Source organism: Coenobita brevimanus, chromosome 1 (assembly GCF_032717465.1).
Source record: "Coenobita brevimanus isolate Jiangsu-jjx chromosome 1, ASM3271746v2, whole genome shotgun sequence".
NCBI classification, from domain to species: Eukaryota; Metazoa; Arthropoda; class Malacostraca; order Decapoda; family Coenobitidae; genus Coenobita; species Coenobita brevimanus.
The window spans coordinates 10,600,582-10,613,493 of NC_136954.1; the positions used below are offsets into that span (position 1 = coordinate 10,600,582).

A 12,912-nucleotide genomic window follows, 5' to 3' on the forward strand; every position below is an offset into this window, starting at 1 on the left:
GCTTCAGGATAACGAGTAGCCATATCAATCAGGGTCAACACATAAGAAAATCCTGAAGAAGTCTTAGGAAGAGGGCCCACAATATCCACCAACACACGGGTGAAAGGCGCCTCAAAAGGAGGAATGGGAACTAGAGGTGCAACCTTTTCGGTCTGATTACACTTCCCCACAACTTGACAGGTGTGACAAGACTTACAATACCAGGAAACATCCCTGAAGATACCTGGCCAGTAGAAGTGTTTCAAAATGCGTGCCACAGTCTTCCTCACTCCAAGGTGTCCTGCCAAACTGGAATCATGAGCCACTCTAATGATATCCTGCCTACAAACACGAGGGATGACAACTTGATGTACAACCTCCCATTCACAGTCGGCTGATGCTGCTGGGGGTCTCCACTTCCACATAAGTACTCCTGACTTTACATAATAACAAGTAGAAGCACCGGCTGACTCTTCTTCACTGTAAGCAGAGTTAGCTAGACCTTTCAACTCAGGGTCAGCAACCTGCAACTCAACCAACTCTTGACGAGACAAATTATCAACACTACGGGGTACTGCCTCATCTGGTGAGTGGTCCAAATTAGCAAGAAAAGTGTCAGCTAGGATAACATCATCATCATCATTATCCTCTAAGTCACCAGTAACTTTAGACTTAGCCCTAGTGACAGCACATGCAGGGAACACATCAGGGACACCACAATCCTGGGATGCAGCCACTGGCTCACTAGACAACTGAGGAGCTGGACACACTTGACTTCCACCAATATCATTTCCAAGTAAGAAAGTTACACCTGACATTGGGAGTGTCTCAACCAACCCAACCATAACGGAACCATTAACAAAACCAGACTCTAAATTCACTCTGCACAGAGGGACAGAGAAGTAATTATTCCCTACACCTTGTAAGATTACAGTTTCATCAGAGGAATTAACATTAGAGCCTAGAACACTGGTCAGCATAAGGGATTGGCAAGCACCTGTATCACGATATATTTTAACTGATTTCCTGTCATTACTGTCCAGAGGACTGACAAAACCATCAGACGGGAAATTAGCACATGAACTCTTGAGAGTGTCACCCACGTTACTGCTCAAAAGAGGAGCTCCATCATGAGAATTTAAGTTACCCCTCAAAGCAGGTTCAGTTAACTCAGTTAAAGCATTCTGGGAACTCTCAAGAGTGGACACTAGACCAATTGACTGAATATTTAAAGACTCCTTTTTGTTCACATCACGCTGTCTCCTGAAACATTTCTCCGTAGTATGACCAAGCTTACTACAATAAGTACATTTACTTTTCTGAAATCTAGAGGTGAAGCTGGTATTTACTTCCTGAGAAACATCATCTTTATTCTCTTTCCTGTTACCTGTACTCTGAGTAGAGGCAACGTACTTACTCTCAGCTTTCCCTTTTTCTCTAGAATATCTCTTGTGAGTGAGAACATATTCATCAGCTAAAACTGCAGCATCAGGCAAATTATCTATTCTTTTCTCATCAAGATATAGGCTTACATCTTTATTAACACACCTCTTGAAGTCCTCCAGCAAAATCATCTGCTTAAATTTACCAAAATCAGAATCCACATTCTTAGAATTTAACCACTGCTCTAACAGATCTTCTTTGATTTTTGCATACTCAACATGGGATTGCTTATCTTGCTTGTAAGTTGTCCTAAATTTTACTCTATAGGCTTCAGGAACAAGCTCATAGGCCTTAAGAATCAAGCTCTTAACTACATCATAATTATCAGATTGATCCTGAGGCAAAGATGCATAAGTTACTTGAGCTTTACCGGTGAGAACAGTTTGAAGGAGTACTGGCCAATACTCCTTGGGCCAATTAAAACCTGTAGCTACCCTCTCAAACAACTGAAAATACTTTGTTAAATCAGATTCATTAAAAGGAGGGACAAGTTTAACATTTTTAGCCACATCAAAATCATCAGAGCTAGATGATCCAGTTCCACCTTGTTTCATGCGATACTCATGGTCTGCCTGAATCCTAGCAATTTCAACTTGTGCCTCAGCCTCCTTAGAACGTGCCTGAAATTCAGCCTCCTTAGCATTTGCTTGAAATTCAGCTTCCTTCACACGAGCCTCCTGCAGGGCTAGCTGTAACTTAGCTAATTCAATCTGCGTTTGCTCATTTGGAGGAGTTACATTAAACAAGCTTTCATTAATCATGTCAATAATTTGATCTTTAGAATGATGAGAGCGAACAGCAATTCCCAATTGTTGAGCAACAAGCTTAAGTTCATTCTTTGTTCTGTTTTCTACATCACACACTGTTTGCACATTTGGCAAAAAATCTTTGGCTTCATCAAGCGTAGTAATAGTAGACATCATGAATAAGTAACAGTCACAAAATATCAAGCAATATCCTTATGGTAATATCCTGAATATCCTGGCGAGGTCGCCAAATTTATGTTACGGAACAGAGAAAGATAATGTACACTTTAAGTGAGAATACTAAGAGTCACTACTGTCCCGTAAAGCTCCAGGTTCAAAACAAAAGAGTTAGGTAAAATTACAAGTTAAAATTTAATGCTCAAACTAACAACAAAACATTCAGGACTCATAAGGATAATGTAATGGCAAAAAACAGGTTAAATATATGGTTAACTGCAATAGCCTCTATTAACACGAAATTAGCAAGAGTAAATTTACCTAAGTCAGCCCTGATAAAATGAAAATACACTGGGTAATGCTCAGTTAATGCAAGATAAATTATTACAGATACAAAATAATATTAAAACTGGCTGACAAAATGAATCCTACATAAATTACAAAAACTTTACTAGGCCCACAAATCAACACCTTATGCTACACAGCACAAGAACAAAATGCAATAACACTTATACTCAAATTACACAGCTGCTAGATGGTTGGAGACTTCTGGAGCACTCACAATAATAATAACGGTACAGGGGAGGACAGAGATGTGAACAAAATGAGGAGTAGATCTAAGTGGCAATGATGCAGAGACTGAGCTCATTATATAGGGGCCAGCAGAGCTTGATACAACTTGTAAGAAGGACGCGCAAATGAAGCCATGGGGACAAAGAGTTGACAATCCCGCTCTGAACAACATAAAGAACGACTTACTCTACTATAACGGTAGAAGGGGGGGACTGAGGCAGAACACGCTCGTGATCAAACATGCAGCATACTGTGCGTTAAAATTACACAAAGGATGATGAAATCATAGGCTATGTAACAATATCTATATATATATATATATATATATATATATATATATATATATATATATATATATATATATATAAATATATATATATATATATATATATATATATATATATATATATATCTATCTATATATATATATATATATTCAGAATGTCCCTCTTAAGTGGGAAGGCATTACAAGAATCTTGGAAAGACTATATATTCATTACTTTCAGTAAAACAACCACAAAAGAATTGGAAGGAGAAAATCCATACCGGTCCTTTATCCTTTCACTTACGTATCCACAAGACTAACGGAGATAAAAGTTACCGTACACTCGTGAACATTAGGTCCTAACTGTCTCCTTTCTTTCAAGTTATTTTTTTTCCATATTAAATAACTGAAAATGGCTTTTCATATTTTGCTGCTTATTAGGATAAACTGTCAGTCTCCCATAACTCTCAGTCCCAGTTGTTAATTTTTTTATTCTCTGGAACATACTCATAACTAATTATGAGTGACTAAAGCCGTATTATTAAAACGTGCAGGGTGATGGGTACAGAAAAGTCTTCATTGCACTATAACATTTTCTTAAGCAACTGCCAAAGGCAGAACTTGCATGACTACATTATGTAATATGAAATGCAGGCTTATAGGGCTGGGGCTTTAACCATGGCTGCCTCTAGTCCAAGGCATTTATGGGCACAGCTATGACCAGCATACTCCCCTTTGTTACATTACATGACTGAAAAGCTTTCAGTCAATTCTTGGACTAGCTAGTATGTCACCCTGACTGTAATGGTCTAACTAACACACCATCTGGCACCTTGAAAATCATAAGCATCGCATAACTGACTCTCATATACTGGGGGTATGCATACATCCTCGCCTGATCAGGTTTCACAAGTAGCTAAAACTCATTGCCTTTACTTACCTTGGCTCGGCTGGCGTCTATTTTCGATTTGTAGAAAAATTCTGTGATGGCCACGACCATTGACAGTACCAGGCCTCCAGTCAGAATGTAGAAGATGCCTGCTATTTTGCTCAGAGTCAGGGCGCTAGCGTGGGTATACTGTGATAAAAAGAGGGGTCAATTAAAGAAGGAGAGAGGGGGGGGGGAAGGAGTGTGTTGACAAAGGAAAACAACAACAGACCTAACGGTACTTTTGAAGCATTTTTGTCACAACGAAGATTAAAATTGTGGTAATTATGGTAATAATATGAACTGAAGATTAAAAATAAAGTGATAAGCTGCCCCCACTCAGAAATTCCTCCAGCCGAAGACAGTATGCAAGAGAATGAGAAGGATCACCATGAAGCATAGAACAAACACGTTCGTCAATCATGTGACGTGCACTGCACCACGAAAACATCGAAAGGTGGGTAAAGAAATTGGAGTTGTGAGCAAAAGAAAGTGTAGGATGGATTGGAAGTTAGATGGACAATAGAGCTGAGACAGGAAAAGTATAACATGTGAAAATGGGTGTTGTAGAATTAGTGGTATTGCTGCGGTGAAATTAGATTTTGAAGTCTCCTGTAAACATGCTTGTTAGATGGGTATGGAAATGGGCATAGTGAGCATGGGAAAGGGAGAGAGGAGCTAGAAATTTCGTGGACAAAACAAGCCTACAATATTAATTTTTCTTTTTCTTATTATGCTTCCAAGACCTGATGTATTAGTTTCTCTGACAGTGTTTTCCAGAGCACTCGACAACACATTACTGTACGTGGGCATGACCCACAGTCAGTGGCAGTTAAGGAAACTAGGAAGAAGGCTAACTAACTGTCAGATTTATGAGGATATCAGGGATGACATTTTTTGGTAAGCCACAGTCTTCCCCTGGAACACGACCAAGGGAATACTTGGACACATTTAAATAAAAAATCACCACCACAAAACTACAACTTGAAGGGAGAACCACCTTCTCAGTTACAACGACAATGACCTTTGCAACCATGTCAAACAAATACTGATTCAATCAATTATCTCATTTAAATCCTTCCACCTAAGGGCATACTTTATCGTCTTGTCTTTGCTCCCTCCACAGTATTTCATTCAGCCTGAAAAAAGATCTCTCGTGCTAAATAGGTTAATGTTGTCTGTATTTATCCCCTCCAGTTCTAAAAGTCTATCCCTAGCTGAATAATATAGTCTGAAGATAGCAAAAACAATGAAAATACATCCTCGGAATAGGTGGCATAATATAACGTGGCAGGAACAATATGAGGGATGTATGTTGAAAAGACTATTATCAGCAACAACAGCAACAACAATCAATCAATCTCTTTGCCACGGTTACATATTTTTAATGTATTCTTGCTAAGTCCACACAACTTTACTTAACCCCTTCAATCCAATGATGCATTTTGCTTTACTCTTGCTACCATCAGATTTTATGAAGTTAATTGTCCAACTGGAGGGGGGAAATATAGCCTTCACAAACCACTTCACTACTACATGTCTTTCTGGTCTTTCCTAAGGGTGATTAAATTGCCTAAAGATAGCAATAATGTAAGTCAGACATGTCACCGGGTTATCTACTGATAACCTGTCCCAGTGAAGGGGTTAGAAACTACATTCATTAATGTTCTTCAGTATGAAAAGTACCATAACTAAGTAGAAACCACTCAGAGAGTGCATACGTCCGCCAATGCCATTGCACAATCTGGATCCACCCCAAAATTGAATAAATTCTTTCTTGACCTATGGCCCACCTTTCCACAAGATTTCATTGAAATTCATTGAGAACTGTTTGAGATATCCTATGGATAAATGAACAAAAAAATCATGGATCCGGATGATAATCCGGGTCACCACCAAAACCTAATGGAAAGTTCCTTGGGCCATACCCTACCCCTCCAAAAACTTTCAGCAAAATCCATCCATAACTTTTTGAGTATTCGTGCTAACAGACAAACAGACACTCAAACCAATGCCGATAAAAACATAACCTTGGCAGAGGTCATAAAAGCAGCTAGTGGTAGCATGAATATAATGAATACAAAGGAGTACAAAGGAAAACAAACAGCAACAGATCTAATGGTCCTTTCGAGGCTGCTTGTTACAGAGAAGATTATCACTATGATATCTAATTCTACAAGTTAAAGGTAAGGATGGTAAAGCAAGAAGGCTATCCCCCACCCATCAAACCCTCCAGTCGAAGCTGGCAGGAAGAATGTGAGAAGGACCACCATGCAGCATGGAAAAGCTGACATGCAATTTTCTTAGGAATGACTGAAAAGTGGTAAACTATATTTTGTCCAACTATATCTGTACATTACAGGTGTCAATAAGCTACAATTATCATAAATTACTGTACATAGTATTTCCCTGCTATAGTTTCATCACGATCTGAAATAGAGAAAAACAACTTACATTATTATTATTATTATTCAGTCATGAAGGCGTTTTGCTGGGGATTTGAAGTGAGATACTTATCCAAACAATTTTTGAATGTCACCACTGTACTGCAATCAACGACATCCCGGTGCAGTTTATTCAAATGTTAAAAGCCCTGTTAAGGAAAAAATGCTTTGCTTCTTTAGACTGGAAATGCTTTCCAATAATCTTATACCCATTACCAGCGTTGCCAGACGTACGATAATTATCGTACATTTACGATAATTTGGCACTATGTACGATGTAAGATACCATGCATACGATAATGCGATAATTTATGTATTTGTGCAATATTTCATTCAAATAATGCGATATTGTTTCCATAATTAATACTTTGGAGGATTTTCATTAAAAGACTTATATACTTGTCTAACATTTCATAAACATATGAGATCCCGGCCAGGGTAGCGAACCTGCCGCGTACTACAAACTCAAGTGTTGAGTACCTGTCCTTGTGTATCGTTCTCTGTGTGAGTGTCATAGGTCTACCCCTGTTCAGTTCCCGTTGGCCTGCGGCTGGTGGGAGCACTGAACTCCATGAGTCATGTCTGTAAGGGCTGTTTGATCATGGCTGATTCAAGTGGGGGCTTATAATATTAGCTTTCAGTGACTTCTGGTCTTCATTACCTCACTGTGCACTCACCTTCACTCGTCATTTTCTGAAGTTTGTTTCCCATTCAGAGATAATGACTTGTTCTCTAGTCCACGTTTTTTTTTTCTTTGTGTGGATATGCTTTCGTGTGTTTCGGCAGGCCCAATATATGCTATTATTCATTTATTTCATATATGTGAAAGAAAGGTAATTTGCATAAAATCAGTGCTTAAAACCAGTGTGCAACTATAGTTACTCAACATGGGTTATCCTCTGCCTTAAGTTGCAGGCTCAGTGTAGGTCATTAGCCTATACGATTTAGATATTAAGTAAAGTTACCCTTAAGTATCCAATATGCATTATTCATGTGCGTATATTTAGTAGTAATGCGGCCAGACGGGATAAATTGTGGGGGAAAGGCTTTCGTTCAATGTGTGCGATAATTTTGATTAAAAAACGATAATTTTAACATGCCTTGTACGATAATATGGGCTTGAGAATCTGGTAACGCTGCCCATTACCTCTAGTGCAGTTCGAACGATCAGTTGCAAAGTACTTGTCAACATCCATATTAACGATTCATTTAACCCGCCCCGTCCCGACCACTTTTTGACCACTGGTACCCCCCAATCCCGACCATTTTTCTACCCTTTTTTTTTTTTTCCTAAAACTTTCGCTTTTGGTAAGAAACAATGGTCAGTGGCAAAGAAATTGGTCCCCGGGGTCCATAATTACCCTAACCAGGTATGCCTTGGTCCCACCTGGCCCCGTGTTCTCCGTAGGCGGTCTGAGCCTCTAACGTTTTCTATGGTATTATAAGTCTGGGAAACCAATGAAAGTAAGTAGATATGTATTTATTACAAACATAAAAACATGTGATAAAAGAGTATATTGGATTTTATACAAAAATAGAGCAGAAATAAGCATTGTACCATCGTGCAAAACGAGCAAAATCGGGCAACTTGGTCACGATGAATCGCTAACATTCTAAAATCATGACACATATCATTTTTTTTACTTACATAATACTTTTACAATAACATTATACCATTTTACATTTTACTGAACTGTTTTTACATATTCACAGGCCTTTTGATAACATTTAGCGTAATGTTAGCACTTATTTACGTAGTGAGTGAACTCGCTGTGACTGTTGTTTCAACTCATATTGTGTTTTTTATACTTACATAATACTTTTCTAATATTATTATACACTTTTCAACTTTATAGAACTGTTTTGAGATTATTTCAGGCCTTACGTAAATATATAGCGTAATAATAGCGCATAATAACACACACGGTGAAGTCGCTATGACAACTATTTCAACTTACAACCTATTTTTGTACTTATATAATAATTCTCCACTAACATTGCACATGTTTACACTTGATATAATTGATATCACATAATTTCAGAACTTACGATGGAACTGAGCGTCATATTAGCGCGTACTTACACAGGGAGTGTTATTGCGATATCATTTGTTTCATCTTACACTAGTATTCAACTTATAAAATACCTTACTACTAACATTACAACAAATTCCACTTTATATAATTCCTATCACATACTTACTGACCAGAATGTGGGTGTACTCGTGACATCAATTATTACAACTTACACTATTGTTCAACTTATATATTTTATTCATGCTAACATTACACCCGTTTCCACTTTATTTCCTTGCTATCACATATTTACTGACCAGATTTAGACAGTGGGTGTAGTTTTGATATCAATTCTTTCAACTTACACTAATTCTCAACTTACGAAGTATACATTACTTTTCTGAAAAAATAACACCCGTTTCAACTTTATATTTGACTTAGCACCTACTGACTGGCCTTACCATTATAATGAGCGTCATTTCGCCTTCCCACACAGTTTTAGTAGTGTAGGAAATTATGATACTCCTTGAAACAAGGCTGAAGGCACAACGCAACATTGCACTCGACACACTCGTACCTTGTGTCTTTTCTCTGAGTGGATGGTCTGACTGTCGAGTGCTTACATACATGGCAGCGACGCTGGGGTTTACGACGGTTTGGGTCGGAAGGGATTGCTCTGGGATAGTGGCGTCCTGCAAGACGTAGGGGAGTCTGAGCAGCCATGGGGGTGCGGGTGCGGTGTGTGGGTCTGTCCTGGGCATGCTTGGCGATTATTTCGCGTGCCAGCTCCCTCACAAACCCCTCAAAGGTCTCGGATACTCCGGTGGTCATTGCGTGCAGGTAGTGGGCGTTCAGGACCGTGATGTCGAGCAAGTGGAAAAAGAGTTTCTTGTACCACTTCATCGTGGTCCTGGCACAGTCAACACTTGAAATCATCGAGTCTGACTGATCAACTTGCCTCATGTTCAGATTATAGTCCAGTACAGACTCGGGTTTCCATACGTTGCACCTCCTCTCGCTACGGTGATCCACGGAGTCTGTGCGGTGCATCAGGGGGCTGTGAACAGTTGATAGGAGGCAAACTTCCCTGTTGTGGTTCCACAGGGTGGCAAGGATGTTATTGGCCTGGAAGAAAACCACCTCGTTCTTGTCAAGTTTCCTCCCTATCTTGACCATATGGCGACGGTTTCTCTTGACTGTACCACAGACTCCGGTGTCGTGTTGGTGGAGGAACCTAGCGAGAAGAGGGCTAGTGTACCAGTTGTCCAGGTACAACACATGACCACGATGAAGGTACTCTTCTATCATTGTCTTCACCACGGCCCCAGAGAGTCCTATACTCCGATCTTCTGTTATATCTGTTCTGTGCGCCCGTGTACAAGACTATGTCTTGCACATAACCAGTCTTACAGTCACACATAACAAAGATCTTGAACCCGAAACGGTGTCTCTTGCTGGGTATGTACTGCCTAAAGGAAATATTGCCTCTCCACAACACAAGACTCTCGTCTATGACGAGGTCTCTGTAGGGATAAAATGAGGAGCGGAACATTTCCCGTAAATGATCAAATACCAGCCTAATTCTCCTCATTTTATCGGTGTTATTTGCATTGGCTGGATCTTCTGCATCAAAAAGTGGAGGCGGCCGAGAATATACTGAAATCGGTTACGACTCATCACCTTTCCAAAGAAAGGTGTGAGGATGATTGGGTCAGTTGTCCAGTAGGCAGGAATTTGGTTTTTCCTTACCACACCCATCAAGAGAACCAGGGCCAAAAATAGGAACATCTCTGAAATTGTAATGGGATAGTCATACTGTTGGGAATGCCTGCTCGTGGTTCCCAAACGTTCACTTTCACGGCGCTGTGATTGTGAAAAGATATTAGTTTGTTCAACTATGCGCCCCACAAACGCCTCACCAAAGAACAAGTGGAAAAAATCCACCCTAGACGAACCTGCATTCACACCTGGAGCCGTGCAACCAGACCGCCACTCCTCAGTGAAAGGGTGAATGATGGGAGTAAAATTACTCCCATCTTCCCAGTTCCACGTGACACCACCGTCTCCAGCCACGTCCCCATCGTCCCCTTCGTCAGGGTGGGGAGGTGAGGGTGGTGGGGGAGGTTGGGGAGGTGGAGAGCGGCGCCTCTCATCACTCGCACTTCTCTTCCCTCTCCCTTTTCCTTTACCCTTTCTCTTCTCTTTCTTTCCTTTCCCCACATCCTGGGGCTGTGGGGAGGAAGTTTGGGAATATTCTGGGGCGAAAGAAGTGCTGGGGAGTGACTCCACCTCCTCTCCCCTAGGCCTACGTGCACCACGTGCTCGTGCTGCCTCCCTCACACCACTTGCCCCTTCACCCCGCACTACCCCCACACCACTCTCACTTTCACCCCGCGCTGCCACCACAACACTTTCCCTTTCCCCCAGCAATCCCACCACACCACTTTCCACTTCCCAAGATAAAGGACTTTCACCATACCTTATATGTCGTCTCGCCCCACCTTCTGATCCTCGTGGTGATATTTTTTCTTTTCCCAACCACGCGGCGATATCACGTCCTAAGCCGCCGTCATCCTCATCGTCCTCATCCTCGTCCTCATCAGATTCGGGATGGAGAGATAGCCGTGCACGTGGTTGGGGAGCAGGCTGGCCTTCCCTTGCCTTACGGTATGTCACATACCGCGTTTTTCGGGGCGAAGGGACCTCCTCATCACTGCTACTTATTTCTTCCTCTGGCTGGACGTAATCGCGATCTACCACATCATCGTCGAGTGGAGAATCACTATCTCCAGTGAAGGCTTCCAGGGCGGATGCAATTTCCTCGTCTGAGAGACCTTTCCGCGCCATGTCTGACCTGGGTCACTGCTAGCAGGTGAGTGACCGAGACAAGGGCGAGCGCGGGTCACGCGGGGTCTAGGACGCTGCCCGCCTGGCGGCAGGTAGGGGAGGCTTGGGTACGTGGGCGAATCGAAAATCTCGCGCGAATTTTGAAAATTGTGGAAATTATGAACCTTGCAATTGCAGGACGTTGAAGTACGTCAACGGGATTAGCTGTGACATAACGTGAGGACGTGGAAGTACGTCGACGGGACGCCGCGGGTTAATAATCTTGAATACCTGAATCAGATCCCTTCGTAGTCTGAGCTTTGATAGGTTAAATAACTTTAGCTCATTTAATAGCTCCTCGTACAATTTGTTCCCCAGTCTGGGTATCATTTTTGTTACTTGTCACTGCACTCTCTCTAATTTCTCTGTCTTTCCTTTAATATGGTGACCAGAACTGCACTCAGTACTCTAGAAGCGGATGCACCAAGGAACTGTACAGGGTAAGAATTATATTTTCAGATCTGAATTCATATGATCTACTTATAAATCCAACTAGTTTGTTAGCTTTCATTATAGCTTCAGTGCACTGTTTACATGGCTTCAGATCATCTGTTACAATTATTCCTAGTTCCTTTTCATGGTTTACATTCATGAGAATGATTCATTGTATAACTACTTTTTTCATTTTTACTTCCAATATTTAGAACTTTGCATTTATCAATATTAAAATCAATTTGTCATTTTTCAGCCCAATTAAGCAATTTGTCAAGATCCCTTTGAATCAGTATTCTTTGTTCTGGGGTATATGCTCTATTACCAACCTATATCATCAGCAAATTTTGATAATTTACAAAACACGCCTTCACCAATGTCATCAATATAAACCAAGAACAGAACAGGACCCAAAACTGAGCCTTACAGTACTCCATTAACAACATTTTTCCAGTCTGATTCCTTACCACTGATTACAACTCTGTTTACAATTCGTATGCCAGCTTTCGATCCATCTTAGTACACTGCCACTGATACCACACGTGCGCAGTTTCTCAACAACTTGAATATGTGGAACCTTATCAAATGCTTTTTGAAATCAAGATAAATGACACTGACTGATTTAGTGCTGTCATACATTTTAATAATATCACTGATAAAATCAAGTAGATTAGTAAGGTATGAACACTTATTTCAGAATCCATGCTGAGTCTTTGATAAGACTGCTTTGTTCTATATGACTGACCACTTTACATCTAATTATGGTTTCTAACAACTTGCAAACAACTGATGTCAAGCTTATTGGTCAGTAATTGCTGGGTTGAGATTTGTCTCCCTTTTTGAATATCGGAGTTACATTTGCTAATTTTCAACCGCTTGGTACAGTGCCCCTTCTGAGTGATATACTGAATATATGTGTTAAGGGTTTCACTATTACATTTTTTGCCTCCTTTAAGACTCATAAGAGATATTCTATCTGGCCCTGCTGTTCTATTTATCTTTAATTTATTTAGCACAAGGAGTA

The 12,912-nt window shown here is 40.6% G+C and overlaps 1 protein-coding gene across 1 annotated transcript in view; it reads right to left on the bottom strand.

The window, feature by feature from the left end:
- Positions 1-12,912, bottom strand: part of LOC145414087 (glutamate receptor 1-like) — a 234,664-nt gene that overhangs the window by 16,775 nt on the left and 204,977 nt on the right. The window contains exon 16 of the mRNA XM_080283682.1: positions 4,124-4,261. Within this exon, the coding sequence (XP_080139808.1) occupies positions 4,124-4,261 (138 nt within the window). The remainder of the gene's footprint in view (positions 1-4,123; positions 4,262-12,912) is intronic.